The 20,511-nt window shown below is 36.0% G+C and overlaps 2 protein-coding genes across 9 annotated transcripts; both read right to left on the bottom strand.

The window, feature by feature from the left end:
- Positions 1-4,135: 4,135 nt before the first annotated feature.
- On the bottom strand, positions 4,136-8,121 carry LOC103989832 (uncharacterized). Of its 5 annotated transcripts, none has more exons than XM_065114182.1 (6): positions 7,855-8,121; positions 7,594-7,761; positions 7,435-7,509; positions 6,816-6,956; positions 6,643-6,723; positions 4,136-5,034 (listed from the first exon to the last, which is right to left on the bottom strand). In XM_065114182.1, exons 1-6 carry the CDS (start codon positions 8,017-8,019, stop codon positions 4,576-4,578), a joined length of 1,089 nt encoding a protein of 362 aa, XP_064970254.1. In that variant the 5' UTR covers positions 8,020-8,121; the 3' UTR covers positions 4,136-4,575. The 5 variants fall into 5 exon arrangements, with proteins under 5 accessions (XP_064970254.1, XP_064970252.1, XP_064970253.1 ...); XM_065114181.1 differs by having other exon boundaries at positions 4,137-5,034; positions 7,837-8,121; XM_065114179.1 differs by having other exon boundaries at positions 4,139-4,294; positions 4,563-5,034; positions 7,594-8,121.
- A 1,490-nt stretch (positions 8,122-9,611) lies between these two features.
- LOC103989301 (protein DA1-related 1) lies at positions 9,612-18,754 on the bottom strand. Of its 4 annotated transcripts, XM_065114176.1 has the most exons (13): positions 18,633-18,711; positions 16,750-16,802; positions 16,499-16,637; positions 15,236-15,326; positions 14,607-14,739; positions 13,464-13,584; positions 13,309-13,392; positions 11,823-11,942; positions 11,419-11,631; positions 11,274-11,336; positions 11,044-11,162; positions 10,767-10,825; positions 9,612-10,189 (listed from the first exon to the last, which is right to left on the bottom strand). In XM_065114176.1, the coding sequence occupies exons 3-13, from the start codon at positions 16,607-16,609 to the stop codon at positions 9,870-9,872; spliced, it is 1,434 nt and encodes a 477-aa protein (XP_064970248.1). In that variant the 5' UTR covers positions 16,610-16,637; positions 16,750-16,802; positions 18,633-18,711; the 3' UTR covers positions 9,612-9,869. The 4 variants fall into 4 exon arrangements, with proteins under 4 accessions (XP_064970248.1, XP_009406379.2, XP_009406380.2 ...); XM_009408104.3 differs by lacking the exon at positions 16,750-16,802 and having other exon boundaries at positions 18,633-18,754; XM_009408105.3 differs by lacking the exon at positions 16,750-16,802 and having other exon boundaries at positions 16,499-16,634; positions 18,633-18,734.
- Between the last annotated feature and the right edge of the window lie 1,757 nt (positions 18,755-20,511).

Genomic DNA, 20,511 nt, shown 5'->3' with positions numbered 1-20,511 from the left:
CAGTAGATGTTTTTCTCTCCTTTTTTTTTGTCCTCCCTTGGCCGGATGCCGGCCATGGGTTTTTATACAATTGTACGAGGGTCAGTCGTACGTGGATTTGGTGTGACGGTCGATCCTCGAGGAGTGAAATGGTATCTTTGTCGTCTTGGGACACCCGAAAACGACGTCAGATGACACCATCTCGAGCTTTCATGACAGGACATATCGAACAATGCATTGATACAGATTCTGACTCGGCGCGTGAGGGTGCTCCCCTTGACTGTACCGTGACGTGACATTGATTGTAACGTGACAGGGACCCAAAATATACCCTATTAGATAGAACGCTCATAAGTTTTATCATGCACTAGGATGATGATAATTAATTGAGAGAACACGAGAAACCGATAAGTTTATTGCCTCCCATCGGAGATTCCCGTTCCACCGTTGCCCCATCTAAACGGGGGAATAGAAGGAAGACAAGAAATGAGGGAGGAAGATGAGACAAACAGTACCTATAGATCGATACACTTAAAATTGAAGCTTTGGTTCCAATTATCATGACATTTATGAACCGCTGGACCCAAACAATACTTGAAAGTGTTTGGTTGCTTGCGATTCAAAATACCTACAATTACTTTACAGATAATAAACTTCTACGATCGACATAGTTTTATACGAACTGTCGATAGTGTATGCCTTTTGATGCCAATAATGCAATGCAAACCCCCATCTTTTCATCTAAACTTAGATACTTGTAATTGCAATCGAGGTTGATGCGAAGGAACATGCCTTGGTGGAGAGGTTGGAAACTGAAGACGCAATGCATAAAAGCAATTTCTAAATCCAATTTTGACTTACTTTTCCCACATGTAGATATTCAGATTAATGACAGAAAACAATATGTATAATTATTTATACATAATTGATTATTCGAAATACTTATATGATTTTATCTAATTAAGTAAGATATATTATGAATATGATTGAATTCTGATCATGGTTATCGATTGATGGAAAGGAAGTCGATAGGATTTCTTAAAAGATGTGATGGAAGAGACTCTCCTAATTGTTTATCTTAAAACCTTTACTCTCAATTTATAAATAAATAAAATTTTTTAGGGACTTAAAATAATACAATACATAATAATTGGATACGCGGATATACGAATGCGTGGATATGTGACATGATTGAGAGATTATATATTTTCTTTCATCTTCCCATCACATGAACTATTCACTGAGAAATCATATATCTTTTCTCATACCCCCTTTATCCCTAAATCCATCGATCATAGTGATTTGTAAAGAATAAAAAGAGAGAAAAAAAATGAGTCTAATTCTCTTTGAACATTGACATCACTATATATCTCGAATTAGATGATAGTGTGCTTAAAGATGAGCCAAAGACTTTCTGAGTGAGATACGAAGGATGTTGAGTTACATTTAGTGCCTCATTGAGCATATTCTCATTAGTCACTATCCATCAAGTTAGTGTTCCTTTGAGATAGGTATATCCAAGAGCCTCATTGAGCATATTCTCAATGTAGTTTAGTTGGATTCTGCTATCAAGGGAGTGAGATACGAAGGATGTTGAGTTACATCTAAAAATTAGAATTGGTCGATTTCACCCTGTTAGGTTTAGGACTATTCTTGTCACTAAAAAACTCTTGTATATGGTGGGTGGGGTTAAAGCGCATTTAGTGCTCTTGTTGTTTTTTATGTTGACTAGTGAGGGTCAACTTTTGCGTTCTTGACTAGCCATAGTGAGGGTCGAGCCACACGAAGAAGGCTTTGAGCTTGGGCGACAAGTCGTCCTTTGTAGTCAATACCATCACCGTCCCCACCAGCCAGCACTCTCCCATGCAAGAAAGGATCTCATTATTGAACCCCGACCACCATGACCAGCTCAAAGCAATGCAGACTATATATATATATATAGTGTTTCTCATTTATTTTTGTTCATGTACTACATGATTAGCTCACGATGCCAATCTCTACCTGTTAGTCTTCGGCCATTCTGGTTGTAAGGGGAAAAAGGTCCATTTGGTTTTAGAGGCAGCAAGTGAAGGTGTGCTGATACTACCGGAATTGGAATTTGTCTAAGACTGTTTACTAAACACATCTCTTTCTCTTTCTCTCTCTGATGATACTGTTGACAGGGCTTAGAGAAGAAGAGCGTATTGCATGTGAGGATCCAACGAAGAAACCTGACATGTTGGGACTTTTTAGACTAAGAAAAAGAATCCAAGCATTACTACACCGAGAGCTCATGATTGTTAACACTGCGAGACCTTGATCCCATGCACGCTCGCTTGTCACCTAATCAATTTTGGTGTAATGGTAGGTATTTTAGAAGTTCTAAATAGATTCGAACTACTCGAAGAATTAGGACTAGGAATTGAATCAGGGATTTAAGTAGGAAATATTATTTATGACTTGTTTTTCTTATTAATCATGGGTATTTATGACTTGTACATTAACAATGTTTCATAACTTGTTCTTGTTATTTTTGAACCTTTTACTGGAGATGAATTATGATGATGATTTTGATCATTGTGTTCTCCCTTTTAGCAATGATTTTGCTGATGACAATGGGAGAGAATCTATGAATCGATGCTATAATTACAAACTTTTATGTGATTCTTGTAGAGTTATGTTCCATTTAATATCTCTTGAATTTAATGTAATTTTTTATATTCATTATACCCATGATTAAATCTTCTGCCATCAAGACAAGTAGAGTCTTTCATAAAAAGATAAAAATTAATTAAATCTCATATTTTGATAATAAAATCAATTTATGAGCACAAAAAACTAATCTTGTGAGAAATGATACCGTGCTAGTCATATGGTGTCAAGTTATCGATCACATGATGTCAAGGTATCAATGACATCATGCTAGAGGAGTGGTGAGTGGCAAGTGATGTTCGATAACTATTGACGTCCAACGACAAGCAAGCGACATCCAATGATGAACGACAATGAGTGGCAAGTGATGTTCGATAACTATTGGCATCGAACAATGTCAAGCAACAACCGATGTGGAGCAATGACTAGTGGTGAGTGGCATCTTCCTCTTCGTCAAGCAGTGTTTAGTGACAAGCAGCATTGGACGACAAGTGACAGTAACTAGGGTTTTGATATTAGTGCTCACAAGAATGATTGACTAGTAGATGAAATAAAGGGTTATGGGAATAAGGATATGATTGGTAATTAAGGGTATGTTGATAGTATAATTATATTTTATTATTTTTGTAGGGGTTGTCAATAGAAAGGAGGTTGTGAATAGTAAGCTATAGATATAAATGCATGAAATTAGCTTAGAGATTAAGCTTAGAGATTAAGATCAAAATAGAGAATTCAACTTGAATTTTTTTCTTGAGAAAAAAAAACCCTCCCCTATGAATTTTCGAATGATTATAAAAGAATTGATAAAACTTTGGAAGACATTTAGAGTGCAATGACATTTAGAGTGCAATGAGAGTAAGAGAAGGGTGTGTGACAAGAAGAGTAAAGAAGGGAAAAAGGAAAAAAGATTCTGCTAGTTTAAAGATGTTAAAGATGGATCATCGATCGTTCGGTAGACTTACCACTTGTGCATATATCGAACGACACACATCGGACCAATAAATGCCATCCGTAATGTACCCTAACGTCCTTCGTATGTTTCACCATAATCAGATTCTTAATTTGATGAGAGCATTATGATATTGTAAATTAACAAACAAAAATAATTTTAATCCAACTGAATCATTAACCCCGAAAATAATCCAACAAACAAAAACAAATTTAAGCAAGCAGTATAAGGAGAATGACAAGAAAAATATGTAACCCCGAAAATAATCCAACCAAGAGTGTAACCAAATCCATCTAAACAAGTGTTAACAACATCAACATTACAATTTAAACATACAAAGTGATTGTGTCCGCATCCCGCAATGTCTAACTGATTTAATCCAACTGAATCAGGTCATCTTTCTAAAATTAGAGTACAAAAAAGATGTATGGTATCAGAGGTTCTTGACTATCATATATATATATATATATATATATATATATATATATATATATATATATATATATATATATATATATATATATATATATATATATATATATATATATATATATATATATATATATGTTAGAAATTTTAATATCAAAATGTGTTTCTAAACTATTATAATAGAAATACAAGAAAAACTAATGTGAAAACAAAATTACATACCTCCGGTCATTGTTGTTAAGAATTTCAGCAACGATTTCTTCTTGAATTTTGGCACTTTTCGGTTCAGAACTCTCGCTTTAGATGCTGTAAAAAATCCTTAAACCTTTAAAGAGATGTTGAGCTCGAAGACCAAAATCCTCGTTTATATAGATGTTCTCGAACATTTATTATTACCAACTTCGTAATGTTCAAGAAGTAATTCAAATTTGTAACGTTTGAACCATAATAAAAAATTTTAATGATATTAAATAAAATATTTAATAATAACGATTCATTTACAATGAATAAAAAATTAAAATATTTAAATCGTAATAAATAAAACAATTCATGATAATGAATTAAGAACAGTTACCATATATCTATACTCAAGTCGTGCGTTGCTGATGATGGTCATCACTCGTCGTCGGCGCCTCACGGAATGCAATCACATAGACGATCACAACCACGGCGATTGTTGGGACGAACGCAAACAGTGCAAGTATCTTCATAAAAAGAATGGAGACGTCGAGCAGTGCCAGGACAAGTAGTGCAAAGGCTGTGCACTTGAGGCTTCTGAAGAGTCGTAGAGAGACACTGATGTGGTGTTGGAGAAAATTAAGCAGCGGGATGCTGACTCCAGAAACAAAGGATGCGAGCATGATCAAGGTGCAGATCTTGAGCTGAAAACTATGGATCCGCCCCCATTGGTTTACGTAGTATCCAAAGAAGATAGTTACCAATGCACCACCAGAAATGCCGATTGACATGTATGAAAACTTCATGGCACTTTTTATCACTTCTTCTCTGCGACTGTGCAGCACTACTCTTTCATCCGTCGGTTGATTCTGCCATAAGCAAAACCAGAGGGGCTGTCAATTTCAATTTATTTGACATTTACACAAAATGAGGTCCATGTATGCTAAAAATTAAAGATAACGTGTAATGAGAAGGTCGACAATGTTTTGTCAACACACTCTCTGTCATTACCAATTTTTGTAATAGGTTTCTACATCAACACCTACACTATCAATTTGAAAGACAATATAAACAAATATCTGGTTATCGATAAGCTAAACGATGTGCTCGTAAACAAAAGTAAAAATTCAAACAAGTTCCCATCAGCTTATTTCAGCTGTCTGATGAGCATATGAAATTACAAGTTTATTTCGAATTCATACAATTTGTTATGAATTCAGATTAGCCCGATATGCAAAAGCATGATCAGAATATTCAAAACTGTCAAAATTAAAATTTTTCTCGAGGAACTAAACTGAAACTATGTTCAGTACCAAACATCTCGCTGTGCAGATATGAACACAACAATCAAGTACCTCAAAGATTTTAGATCAATAGAAATTCTAAGACGCAGTCTTCAAGCTTCTATAAGTACCATTTTTTTACAGATCCTCAATTACCAAACAACCATCCAGACAAATCCATGCCATCATCTTATCCATCTTAGATTCAGCCAAGATACAATAAATCTTTAAATAACATCCACTGCTTCCATGCTCATAGAAACGTCATGAAAATTTAGCAGATCATCAGTAACCAAGTTAATAAGTATTCTGCCAACGATATCATAATATACAACCTTCTAGTTTTGTTTTTTTAACAAAGGATAAGTGATGAACATCGAGTTTTGATCGAAGAACCTTACAGTGATCTTCTTTATCAACTAAGATAGCTAGCTCATTTTTTCAAATTATATTTCAATTCCAGAAGCTCACTGTCATGCCACTGAAAGATGTTTTCTGCATGACATTTTTGAGTCTAATGTTCTTTGTTTCCTGTGAATGTCCACGCAAAGGAGCATTCCTAAATATTATCTTGGGATCATTAACTGCATCAATGATCTTTCAACTTATACATTAAAAAATCATCTAATTTCAGAATATCAAAAGATCTACTTCTTGCTAGTTGTCCTGTATAAGTTTTGAATCTTATGGCCAACAAAACTCTCTCAAACACCATAACCATTAGGAACATCGTTGCTTCCATGTCACATCAATTCACATTTGTGTACATTTAAGAGACGAGGACTTGGTCACTTCACTTTCTTATATATGGAGAAACCACCAGTGTTTCTGACACTACCAGCAACCGATACACTTGGTTGCGAAATGAATACTTAAGAGATCTGAGTTATAATCACCATAGGCCAAGATTAGCATACCGATGGTAGTATCATAATTTTAATTAATATGACATTTAAAGTAATGCATATGCACATTTAGCTTTTGTTTGGTTTGTTTATTGTTTAATTACATGAAAACTGAACAAAGAAACAAATTTATACGTCTCTCAATAACACTGTTAATCGAAAGATTATTTAGAAAATATATCCTATTTCTGGGATAATAGTCGATGGCAGAGTAGTCATCTTCTAACAGATACGATGAAGAGAAAATGGATGGCATTTGCTATTTCATAGAGTTACAGAGTTGCCGTACCAACAGTGTTTGCACGTCGATAGCCGTCTCAACATTAGCTGGTTGGATCACACCTGAAGCTCCCAAAGTTGTTTGGAGATGCTGTTTCAATGTAGTTCTTTTCAGGAATTTCATCTCTAGACTACAAGGATGATCGTTGGGTTAGTAAAGGGGGCGACAAGCATATTGTTTACCTCAGCCAGTCGATCCAATGACACACTGTTCACTTGATCATGCTTCTGACTCGGTTTCCCATGGACTTTTTGTTGCAGAGGACCTCTGGGGCTCTCATCATCACTCCCACAAGCTGGTTTAGCATTTGCATTTATGTGCTGCTGAAAGAAAGCATGAAGACTTCCTTTTCGGAAATGTTACTCCAAGAAACATATGATAAGGTTAAAAGATCTCTGTGTATGCCATGCAAGAAAATGAGATCACAAGTGGTTGATGTGAACAAACAATTTACATAAACCATTTAGAAAGTCAAATAATTGTTTGCTTTCTGTTCATTCATAGTGAATATCCAACCCATCTTTCGGTCCAATTCAATCGATTTATATGCGCAATGAACCATTCTAAAACAACAACATTAGATGTTGGCATTTGTTCTATGGATTTTTCATGCTCCTGCAGCTCCGATATGTAGACAACTTGTTGGACTTGGGAAAAAGCAAGAAGAGGGCATAATCGATAGTAATGAGAGATCAAAGGGCAGAACCCCTCATCAAAATCCACAAAATCTATCAATAGCAGGTCAATTCATGGATTTCGAGACGATTGAACGTGACGAGAATGAGAAACATGCATGCATACCCTTGCTTCAGAATCTGCTCCTTTCCCCAATCTTGCTTCATCAGATTCAGCAGAAGTGATCTGAAATTTCTCCAACTATACAGAAAGAACAAGAAACCTTTTATTTCTCATACACGTCATTGGAATGGAAGACGAAGTAGGGGTAAAGAGATTGTATACTTCTCCACTGCCGCGAGAGCCGTTCCTACCCATCCGTTGCTCCTGCCTTTGGGCGACGAGAGCCGCCCCTGCATCCGGCAGTCGATGGTGCTCCTCCCGGCCCTCGGGGTTGCCGGCTTCCACGACCTTTTCCGGCATAGTCTTGACATGAGTCTCCACCCCGCTCTCCTGCAAGCAAACAAAGAAGTGCCTTGGTACCTGTAGAAACGACGAGAACAAGAAGGTTTTGGTTCTGCAACCCACTTGGCCATCGCCGCCAACCTGCAGCTCACTCTCGCCGGAGTCGGCAGCTTTATCGTCGGCTCTGGTGATCACCGCCTCGATATCTTCATCTGGATCTCCACGGTGGTAGATGTTGACGACGAAGAGGACACCAACTACAGCAACGACGTAGAGAGCGGGGGCGACGACGGCGATCAGGGCCATGCGGAAAGGCTGCTTCGAGCTGCTGAGATGAAGTCGAGAAGTGAGGAAAAGCAGGGAAACGCGGCACGATCGAGCAAGGAAGATTTCCGGGCACTTCAAGGCACGAACCGTAAGCGAATCCAAGCTACTTCAACCTCCGTAGCTGCGTTGATCGATTCGTATACTACATTGCGCGTCCTTGGCGATGTAAGACTCCGACCTGCGTTGACCGTTGACTCATGGTCTATGCGGATCCGTCTACTACTAAATCCACCTGTGACTACGACCGCATCCAGAAACCAATTGGACAAATGTCCGAGTAGATTCTCAAGAGAAAACGTGGTCGAGAACGCGGATAGCGATTTCTTTTCATTATTTATGTTGATGTTGGATAGGACAAAATAAAGCACTCTCCAATAGTAATAGTTTTTGTCCCATCAATATATAAATCCAAATATCAGAGCCGAACATCTGACTCACCTTATTCAGGTCAGACTGGATTCTCGATTGTACATCAATTATAAATTATTTGATTTAATTAAATCAAATAAAATAATATTAATATTCAACAATAACACTCTCGCTCTCCCACAGCCTATTTATTATGTCAAAATAAATAAATTTAACATTCAATTATTATTATTATTATTATTATTATTATTATTATTATTATTATTATTATTATTATTATTATTATTATTATTATTATTATTATTATTTATAATTATTAATTAATTTAAATTAATTGAAAAAAATATAAAATTATTATTTATAACTATTGATTAATTTAAACTAATTAAAAGAATATGAAAAACACACGAGTTTCTCGCCACATTTGTCCCATCTAAATAAGGAATAGGATAAAGAGGAGGGCCCATTAGCATCCCTAGTTCTACCAAACAATACCTATGGATCGATACTGTCAAAAAATTGGTTCCAATTACCATGACATTTATGAACTGCCAGACCCAAAACAACACTTGTTTTGGATGCTTGCAATTAAAAACACCTACAATTAGTTTTATGTATGCTATCTGATGCGTAATGCAAATACTCCATCTTTTTCATCTACAACTTGATACTTGTAATTGCAATCGCGGTCCACAGAGGTTGAAGCAAACAGAGCAAGGAACATGCCTTGGTGGAGAGGTTGGAAGCTGAAGACGCAATGCATAAAAGCAATATCTAAATCCAATTTTGACTTACTTTTCCTGCATGTAGATATTTAGATCATGTACAGTGAACTCTACGGGTAGACTACATAAGTAACCCATTTAGGAGCAACCAAAGGCCATAATGTAAAACAGTATGTATAATGAATGAATCATTGGAAATACTCATAGAACATTCCTCTGCTTTATGTAATATTTCGAATCAAGCACGAGTGAGAGAAAACATTGACACACACACCTTGTTCTTCAATTTATTTTATTTATCTTCATACCAAATCTTCTCTATGTAGCATTCTTTCTTGTTTTCTTGTCTCAGAATCCCATCACCTTCAACTGATAGTAACTGCTTAATGTTCTCTGCTCTGTTTTTTTGTCCTGTGGGCAGCAAATTCTCTTTCCTTTCTTTTTTCACAAGACAACAATGAAACTACAGTCATATCATCAAGTCAAAGCAGTACAGCCATACTTTTTGAGTATTTACTCTGAAATTGCACAATTGATCAAACTTATTCGGTATAGTCAACAACAAGTGTACACAAAAAAAGAATAATCATTAGTGGATGAAGCTTACAAATATCAGATCTAAAAGTTTCTTTTGGTTTTATCAGCATAATTTCTTCAAAGGCTTCATCCCCTGAAATCTACTCTGAGGGCTGAGTTATAAATCGTGTATTAATATAATAAAAGATCATGCCATGTTCAGCACGGGAATGTCCCTGTCAATTTGATATGATCAAGAGTAGGTCGGAGGCCGTACCGAAGAACTGCCTGGTTACCGGCTCTGAATCCATCTCCATATGCCGGTGATGTGTCTGATTCAATCTGGTGCTTAAAAAAATCTCCCAGTTTTCTCTCAAACTGAGACCTTGAACCTTTTTTTGATGATGTTGATGCTGAAAAGGATGAAGAGGTGGATGCGACATTACTGCCAGACCCAGAGATAATCTCGGAGTCCAACCACATATGTGCTAGAACCTGGCAGATGCCCTCTTCAACTTCTTGACTAAGAGAACGATAGCCTGAAAGACAACCAGAAGAGTAGAGCAAAATTCAACCGATGCACCAGTAGTCTCTGTATGCATTATGTTGTGAACTAGTCATGAAACAAACAAGAGATATTTTGTACTAAAGAATGTGACCCTTGAATTATGAAACTTTGTACTTAAGAACTCATGGTCCGTTTTATTTACACCCACCAACCTATGTCAGATCAACCTTAAGACAAAGCCTGGTCAAGTGTCTCTATGAAATGTTCTAACAATCACTCGAAATCAATTATGAGATGGTCGTTATCTGTCAGACTAATAATCATGGCAAGGACAGGAAAGCAATAAACCTAAAAAAATCAATTTTTGGAGTTTGAGATGCTGCAACGATATTGTTCCCATACTAATACATGAATTTAGATGCTAGCTACTTATCTTAAGTGCTCTCATGCTCATTCAACAGAAAACCAAGAAGGAGAAATTTGAAAAAAAAACTACAGATATGATCATACACCAAATCGATGACCTATACATAAAAATGAGGACAACAATAGACAACTGAGGACAACACGGCAATAAAGATTAACGACCTCTGAATTTAGATATGTACCTTTAAGCCGGAGCCACGCATGCATCATCTCATGGGCTAATATAGACCCTGTGAGCAGTCTGTACAGACAAGAATTCAAAAATGTATAAAAAAATGATTGCAAAACATATAGAACTCAAAGAGTTGATAAATATCTGAGCATTAATGACAAGCTTTTTGCTAGAAGTACATCAATGTTTGGCATTAAAAGTTTTCAGGTGTATTGTAAAATGTAGAAATTTTTAATTGGAATTAAAATCATTTCTAATTTAAGAAAAAGTCAATAGTTAAACAATACCTTGGGAGGCCATACAAAATGAGAATTGCAGTTACTTCACATCGGCGAGTAAGTCTATATGGCTCTGTGATCATGTTCATGATTTTGTTTCCAGCACCAATCCTTGGCCTCCTTAAGATCTAGGTTTGGTAATTCAAAACTGTTTAGATCAATAGTTCAAGCCATGAAAAAGAAAGAGAATCTTAACAAACATGACAATTCAAATTAATTTATATTATGTAGATTTTCACCGTGCTAACAGTCTGCTCCTCAGATAGGCAAAGGCCTCTCGTTTCTGGGAGATGATGATGCCCCTACACCCAAGAAAAAACAAGTTACCAAATCACTAGCAAAAATGAAGTGTGAATGATAAAACTTTCCATGCGTTTGGCTCACATTCTTCTCTCCTTCCATGGCCTCATTTAGAGCTTGTCTCTCAACAAGAAGCAAGGGAACCTGCTGTTCAATTTTCATATTTAAGCCTTCATAAAATTCCTGGATATCAAGGTATAGTGGTTGGCATTCATTTGTATCCATTATTGCAGAGTCTAGACACTCCAGGCAGAGCTTCCTCCCATCATCTAAAGTGACATACTTTATGTCTCTGGGCTGGAAATTTGCAGAAAATCAGGCAAAAAAGCATCACCACTGACTAAAAAATTGAATCACATAATTCATTAAGAAATAAAAAGTTATCCTAAATCACATGGAGAGCCAATGACCTGCACTAGAGTCAAGCATAATGGATGTGAACCAACTTTCTAAGACCTATAGGCTCATCTTTAAGTATTTAAACCAACCTCCATTCGTTCACAACTGCAGCACCTTGGTGTACCATCCATTTCATGTGAAGGACAGTACTTTTGCATCCAGAAAGGATGTGCCCTGTACTCAATAAGGCCATTCATATTTGTTGGAATCTGAAAAAGAGTTCATGATGATAAATCAAACATGGGTCAGATGTTCAGAAAAAGAGTAATCATTAAGGACATTTATAAGCTGAATAAATTTCAAGTATTTCATTAATAAACATTGTTAAATTCAGAATTTTCTTTTAATTCCAAAAGCCAGGTTTTTCGCTTGTTAAAAAATCTATTAAAAAAATATACATTCATCTGTTTAGGTGGTGAACATCTACACTTCATTCCTGTGCAATAGACCAGCAGGTCATTGTATAGCACTCATACTGCAAAAACTAAGACACTAGTATCGACTTCACATACCCAGGTAAGGCAACCTGAATTGAACCAATTTCCGAGTTTATTCTAACATCTAACCAAGATCGAGTTTCAAGTGTCCAAATGCAAATTTTTCTCTTAAGTTGCATACAGCCCTTATGACGCCCTAAATGTAATCCAACTATAATGTTCCAGAAGTTGTTTCATGGTGATTTTTCGAAGAAAAAAAATCCAACCATATAACGTTGATCAGGTAAAACCTCTAGATTAAAAGGGAACTATTTTTTATAATTCCTGAGTCACCATACAGTTGTTACAACGTGAACAAAAACTATAATTGGTATCTCTCTTGATTCATACGAAAATTGTACAAGTTGAACTTTAAACAGGTTCTAAGTCACAAAATCATAAACTTCAAACATTACTAAACCTGAATTTCGATGATAAGCAATTAAAAATTTTCAACATCAAGAGAGCATATTGCTTTGCTGATGTTTCATTGGACAAGGTAGTCTCACTTAGCAATATCTACTAAAAACTGAAGTAGAATAACAAGTCAGAATCATTTGACTACTACATAATCAAAATATCAATTTATAGATGTTGTAAACAGAATGGACATGTGATAAAGAGACCTGTAGTTGTTTTAAAACTATTAATATTAGTGATACGAGAAATGATAGAGGAATAAAGATTTAAATACTCTTAATTTAATTAAGAATATGATTTTTATAGAGCTCAATTGCAGCGAAAGATTCATATGGCCAACCCTAAGCAGTTAGGACCTTATGGCCTTATTGTTGTTGTTATTGTATAATTAAAATTTTGTCAATATCTTATATCATATAAGAAGTCAGAAAAAGTCCTTTGTCATGGTAAGGCATACAATAAATACATCACTGGAAATGTTTTCCAATTCATAATGGTTAATCACATGACCCCATTAAGTTTTTCTTGATTTCTAGAAAGCACTACAAGCAATAAATAATGATCTGATGTCCATCAACAATTCATCAGTAAGTCATTCAAATTTCAGGCAATTTGATGGCAGTCCAAAACAAAATGAAATTACTTTGATATATAATCTTTTAACAAGATAAGTACTCACAAATTGCTTGCAGACATCACATTTTGGGTGGTAAAGCTCCTTGTAACAAGATTTATGGTATGGGTAATTCCCAGACATGGAGAACTGTATCGAGAAGAGTACAAGTCTCAGAGTTGACAATTTTTTACAAAGATGATAAATGTTTATTTCTTTACCTCATAATCTGATATTGGTTGATTACAGGCATGACAACGAAAACATTCTGGATGCCAATAAGCATCCATGCAACTAAGAAAACGCCCATGTCCAATCTCAGTATTACATCCAGCACATATCCTACAGCAAAAGCAGGAAAGTTCTTAACAAAGAAATCATAACCATAAGTACAAAGAATCGAGATAATAATAGCTTCTCCCTTAAACCATAATACATGGTTCAATCTGAATAAAACACCATTCAGCACCATTGCAGCAGATTTACTAGATGACATTCTTTTATCATGGAATTTGGATAATATTCAATAAGAGAGTAACACCAAGTTTGTTCACATATAAACATGTGGTAACCATGCAACTACGGGTTTTTCCCCCTCCTTGAAACCTACTTGATAGGTCATAAATTCAAACATACCTGAGTCATAACAGAACCATAATTCCCGATAGCCAATTTCTACAATTCTTATCCACCTAATTCAACATAGGATCATTGATCTTAATAGCTCCATTTCAAAGTTTGAATCAACAAAGTTTACAGCCAAGAAGTCTAGGAACTGTTGCAGCATTTCGTCATTGCAAGATTATTTAACTTTATGGTAAAGGTATGATATGTTAAGCGACCGATCTTCTGAACTACTGCTGCCAGCATTTTATCAGCCAAGAAAAAGAAGCATTAGGGCTACAATATAGTGATGTTTTTGCTAATAGAAACAATTTAGTTTATTATAATGCCAAATTATTTCGGCTATTAGGACATTACGGCTTGTTGTTGTTGTGTATAATGCAAAACTATTTCTATGGATAATTAATTAAAAACATAAGTTATATTGACCTAGAAACATCAAAAGCCAACCAACTAATTTTATGTGGTCAACAAGTTTTAGATGATGCCACTGAGGTATATAGATCCTATGGGAAAGTCCATGAATGGTTCAAATCACTACATGTTCATGAAATTACAGCTCTTGCATGTGAAACACAGTGAAGCCCTTAATGTTCTTGTTTTTAATACATTTGAGACTTCCTCATGCAATATTCCTTGAGAAAAATCAACAAGATGATACAAATATAAAATATGATGAATAATTTTTCTTGGGCATTTAATAAAATAGATAAGCAAAATTCTTTTAAAGGAAAAATCACCTGAACCCTGATGAGAAGAGAAATGGCACTGGTTGATAAGCATGGCCATTTTCTCGAGGAGGGGAATCTGCATTAAGACTTTCTTGCAGAGCTCTCGCAAGTAGCTCATCTTCCTCCAAGGTAGATGCATTTTCTAATATAAGGCAACAATTGATCAGCCAGATCCCATGCATAATCAATAATTTGATAAAACTAAGAATCTTTCAAAGAAGCAATTTAAAAACTACCAAAGAGATCATTGTTCTAAAACATAATCACAACAAGATAACTTTAAAAAATCATGGAAGTAAGAATGCTCAAGCATTCTAATCCTAAGAAAAGCATTCCTGTCAAATCAAGCAGGTTGAAATACAGAGTAAGCCAAAGATTGTGGAAAGAAAAATCAAAGGCTTGATACAGAGTAAGTCATTACATTGTAGAAAGCCATTAAGCAAAACTGCAAAAGAACATGGGATTTATACTGGCTTGCTTTTGTTTAGAGAGGAGAGAGAGAGAGAGAGAGAGGTACACAAATAAAAAAATTTGCATCTAGGAACAGCATCATGAATAATTATTTAAGAAAGATGTTAATGAATTATTTTCTAGAAAAATATGTTATCATCTGCACTTGGGAATAGCATAGATCTAACCAATAGCCTTTGCTTTTTTTTGTTCTTCTTCTGAGAGGGAAAGTGCAATGGCATGGTCTATGTCGTCGTTTTCATACTCTGATAGTGTATCCTGCAGTCAGGATATAAGAAATTGTCTTAGCTAATTTTTTCAATTGTGGAATAAAATAGGAAGTGTTGACATTTAACATCATCAAAGAATGTGAAACTGAGAAAATACATTTTTCTAGCAACTTGAAACCACTGTTATGTTATTGTGATGTCTATCATACATTACATAAAAAAATTAAGATGATATTGCTATATCACTAAATACAATAAAAAATGCAAAAGGGTTGTGATATATCATGATTCATTTTCAATTGGCGGGACATGAGTAGCTGCTTATTTTTCAGTAGAAATTTCTACATCATCAGAGAATTCATGTCTTTCATCACCAATTTAGAAATGAAGCATACTCTGTTTTCATGTACTTATACACACTTAGTTAAGAAATGAATTAAATAGCATAAATTGCATGTCAAACACTTGCAGTGGTACATTGATTATATAAAATAGCATTTGCAAAAGTGAAAGGCCAGCATGAAGTGGAGATTATTGTCTGTAGCTCCACATTTAATAAATTTGGCAAATTTACACCAAGAGAGACAAAAGTAACAAATAAAATATGCACGAGAAAAGAATGTAATACATGATATAACTCTTTGATAAAGTAGTGCAAGCAATGTTTATACAGCTAGCACAGAGATCAGAGAGTCTTTTTATAACAAATATGCTAAAAGTTGTGGGATCTGATAAAAACTAATACTGAATATGATATATAGTAACTCTTCCACATTGAGCCAAAGCATATCTCTTCTACTGAAAAGAAACTGAATGCAGAGAAGCAGCACAAGTTCTAGTAATAGCAGATCACCGACAAAATACAGGCTCATTCAGACCGTCTTATTTTTTAGCATCTGATGGTATCAAAGAATAACAAGAAGCAACACTGAGTATCAAAAAAGGCTAACACTCAAGTATAGCAATTTCCAGCTATTTAATAAATACTAAGTGATCCACTATGTAGATTTCTTTTCTCCTTATGGCATGTTGCAGTTAGAATTATATTAAATTTTCCTGCTTGCATCTGTTTTTTATTTTCTCCATCCTGCATACATCTTTCACCCAGGGAACAACTGCAGTGACAAAATTATGATTCCTAAGAAGCAACAGAAAACCTGAAAGACAGTGCTTGAAAATGTAACAAAAGAGAAACCAGCAATTCTAAAGCATAGCAATTACCAAAGAATTAGATGGTTCATTCCAGACTCCATCATCCCTGTATTTTTCATGATATTGCCCTTCTGAAATTCTGTGGCTCGAGCCTTTAAAAATTTTGCTCAGCCAACCCATAATTTAGTCTGTTATCTGAACATTCCTGCTGTTAATTTTGACAGCATATATTGTACTCAATCAGCATAACAAAAACTAACTGAGTGAAACAACACAGAAGCATTAAAATATGCAAGAAACATCACGGAACATACACTTACTCATATTTCTTAAATGGACTTAAAAATCAGAGTCAATATCATTTGGTAGAGGACTGGAAAATGCAAGAATGTCAGATGTCGATTCATACTGTATTACAGTAATGGTTGAGAACAGCAAATTTTGAAAAATCATATTACACTGAAATAGCAAGTGACGTAGAGAGATGGAGGACTAATAAAATCAGGGAAAAGTTCACTAATTACAAATGAATAAAATTGTGTTGGGCATGATGTGTACTACCAATTTTACCCTTTTATTCCAACCCCATTAATGCCATATGTACTATATCTGGGCCAGCAATATCAGCAACAACCATTGGAAGGGAGTTGTTGGATGACAGGTTCCAAAATAAATGAAAACCAGTGGCTTAAACAATCAAAACAAATATGATCAAACAAGATGAACATGTATCATATAGCAAGTACTAAAATCAAAGCATAGCATGGCCAGCAAATAAGCTAATCATCATCAATCATAATATTCGAAGAATAATAACAGAACTTGTTAAGTACATCAAAATAACATTACACGGCATGGTAATTACATCAAACAAATATTACATTGAAAATTAAACATAAATAAAACTTTTATGACAATCTAAATGCAGTAACTGCTAATCTGCACAAATTTAAGGTTAACTAAAAATACCCATAAAAAAGAATAAAATTATTAGTGGCAATATGGGAAGTCCCAAGGCCTGATTTGGAGATAGCTAAGGAGATAAAAAGAAGCAACTTTTTGGTAGGATTAAAAATTTAGGAGATTGTTCTCAGAATGCTTAGCAGAGATAAAGATAATAACCAAAATACAATAAGCAGGGTTTATCAACAAACTAATCAAGCAAAAATGCAAAAGCAAACAGTGTCTTGAAACAGATATCCCTAGTTCGACTCGGTACAATGAAGAGGACAAGTTGTACAAGGGGAGCATTACAATTTCGTGGTACAACTAGGGCATCCGTTTCAAAACAAAACCTTGAGTTATTCATTCCATATAAAATAAACACCCTTCTTGTAGCATCTTATTTTATATTTTTGCAGCTAACACCCTCTTCATCTTTCTGATCTTTCAGCTTACAACAGAATATTGATTCTTTAAACTGATGATAAATCTTTCGTCAACTGAAGCTGCCCTATGAAGCATTTAAAATCACATGACTTAAAAGCCTAGCCTAGCCTAGTTATCACCTGGTAAGAAAATTAAACATTACAAGTCACAGAAAATTGGAAACTTCTCCTTATCAAAAGTGATGCATACATATACAGTCATTGGAACGTTCTATGAAAATGCATACTGTTAATATGAGACCAGGGTTCGCAAGTTATGGTCTTTGTAAGTTCTTCATACACAACTATATCGAGTTATCATGTTCGTCCTAGAACAAGAGGCCCGCATCTATATATATTTGGAGAAAAGAAAGGCTTTTTCGATTAATGTTTTCAATCATCCATCGTTCGGGTTGGTACTTCTACGAGATCAGTCCTCATACATGCCACGTTCATAGAAAGCTATTATTTAGCCACAGTAGTCTGCAAATTAAAAGGAAATAGTAGCAGTAATAGTAGTAACAGTAATAATAATAGAAGACAAATAAAACAAAAACACAATCATCGCATCGGCGAAGCTCCGATGCAAAACCGGTTTCCTGGAGTATTCCAGTCCAAGGTAATTGGAGCAGATCCGAACCAAGCACGCAGATCCTTTGTCACCCAACCGATTTCTAATTCTAATAGTCAAGGTTTCCCCTCCGACAGAGCCCTTATTGTTCTAATTGCTGCTACAGGCGACGGAGGGAAGGGGAAGGGAGGAAGGAGACAAGGAGGGGACGAGCAGAGGGGAAGCCGAGGGGGGGGGGGCGCCGGTGGGGAGAGGAGAAAAGTACCTCGCGACGATCGGCGACGGGGAGGGCAGGCGGAGGAGGAGGAGTGGGAACGGAGGAGGGATCGGGAGGAGTCCGGCTTCCTCGGGAGCAGGCGAGGAGGAGATGCGGAGAGTTCACGTCAAATCGCTGCAGATGTAGTCAAGAGCCGCTCGCACGACATGTCCGACGTGGCCTCCCGCGTGGGTCCCGCGCGTTAGGCTCGCGAATGAGTGGAGAGGGCTCTGGGGCCCACGAGTCTGGCCTGTGAGAGACTCGGGGCGGTGATTCGGGGACGCCTATTTATTTGCGAGCTCGAAATTGCCTTTTTCTATTTTTCTATTTTCTTCTTCATTTTTCTTTTACCTTCTTTTAGGAAATTAACTTCAATCCGATGTGTGTGTGTGTGGAGGCAATTCGCAGTGGATATGGTCATTTTTATCTAAATAAATGATAAGAATGATATAAATTATTCATGAAAAGCATGGCAATCATGACGAATGACATTTTCTAAAGCATGGGAGGAAGAAGATAATTAAAAACACCCAACACATAGTCTCACTGTTTTCACTGAAAGTTAGAGGAAACAAATTCCTACTTTTTCTCATACGTAAAGGAGATTGATTCAAGAGATACATTTGGTCGGTGTAGTTATAGTTTCTAAGAGATTATCCAAGTCAACATATCAGGCATTGGATTAATTTGTGCTATCATAATGTATCTCCTAAATAAATAAATCTATATGACCGTTGTGAGATGATTTATGAATCTAAATGTCAGGTGGTTAAGCTACAACTAAGAAGACTAAGATGGAAGAACATAATTATTAGAAATGATAGGAAATTTTTTTTATTTATGGATAATTCAATCTAACTTTAATAAAAAAAATAAAATATTAATAATATAAGGAGAGACAACAAAGATTAAAAAATAAAAATTTAAATGATAAGAATCATTTATTGATCAGAAGGTCGTAATGATACTAGAGGAGTGGCTTAGGAATTTATGAGTTTGTTATTGTTGTTAAGAATATAGATTAATCAAACTTATAATTGTGTTGAGTCGATAAGCTCATAACTATAACTTTGTATCTTTTAAATTCATAAGATTATGTTGTCAATATGGATCAAGCTTGTAGTTGGTGATATGATATATTTTAGTAGCCTGAACACATTACAGTCGACATAGCACGTCAAGTCAGAATCCTGCGCCACACGTCTCATCCCGTCTCGGGAACTCAGGACGGTATTGTCTGACGCACCATTAGCCCTCGCGCCACAATATAAAATCCCTGGCTGACCTCCGGTTAGAGAGGAAAAAAAAAAGGAAAAGAGCAATCCCTCTCGTTACTAACTTGTTCGTCGAAGGGGCTATGATCGGGTATCACCCGACGAAAGTCATTTTGCAGGAGGGCGATCATTCATTGACGGTGAGGGACTCGACACGGGAGCGCGACTTGCCCGACACCAATGGATCACCAATCAGCCTTGATCCCGATCAACGCCAACCAGCACTCCTTCCTGAGAGCTCGAATCATCCATAAAAAGCTCCCGACATTGACCGGTGAACGTAGCCACGATGACTGCTCAACCTCGGCACATTCGTTCCCAACAGTTGGTATCAAGGTTTTTGCTCCCTCCCAATCCAAGTCCGACAAGATTTAGAACGTATTTAGTTGCTGAAATCCTGGACTAGATTTGGTTTAGATTCGAGCTGTTGATTCCGAGTTGGAGTAGGTCTTTTGGACATGCACAGAAAAGGAAAGGAACTTTCATCCGACTGAATTCTAATCTACTACGGACTACTGGTAAAACCTCTACAGATATTGCTGCTGCTTCTTCCTTCTCCTCACAGGCATACATTGAAGATCTTGCTTGTAAGCTGCTAATGTTCTTCTCTCGTT

This window comes from Musa acuminata, chromosome BXJ2-6 (genome assembly GCF_036884655.1).
Source record: "Musa acuminata AAA Group cultivar baxijiao chromosome BXJ2-6, Cavendish_Baxijiao_AAA, whole genome shotgun sequence".
NCBI lineage: Eukaryota > Viridiplantae > Streptophyta > Magnoliopsida > Zingiberales > Musaceae > Musa > Musa acuminata.
This window is presented reverse-complemented; position numbering and strand designations above follow the sequence as displayed.

What these genes read in the sequence shown, in the direction of transcription:
- LOC103989301 (XM_009408104.3), bottom strand. Translation starts at nt 16,609, where the DNA reads ATGGGTTGGCTGAGCAAAATTTTTAAAGGCTCGAGCCACAGAATTTCA. An exon ending in AACCAATATCAGATTATGAG is followed by an intron (nt 13,393 to 13,463) that starts GTAAAGAAATAA and finishes TTCTCGATACAG; the next exon opens with TTCTCCATGTCTGGGAATTA. An exon ending in AGGAGCAGACTGTTAGCACG is followed by an intron (nt 11,163 to 11,273) that starts GTGAAAATCTAC and finishes TACCAAACCTAG; the next exon opens with ATCTTAAGGAGGCCAAGGAT.
- LOC103989832 (XM_065114178.1), bottom strand. Translation starts at nt 8,019, where the DNA reads ATGGCCCTGATCGCCGTCGTCGCCCCCGCTCTCTACGTCGTTGCTGTA. An exon ending in GCTCTCGCGGCAGTGGAGAA is followed by an intron (nt 7,510 to 7,593) that starts GTATACAATCTC and finishes CTTTCTGTATAG; the next exon opens with TTGGAGAAATTTCAGATCAC. An exon ending in TCGACGTGCAAACACTGTTG is followed by an intron (nt 5,035 to 6,642) that starts GTACGGCAACTC and finishes TGCTTATGGCAG; the next exon opens with AATCAACCGACGGATGAAAG.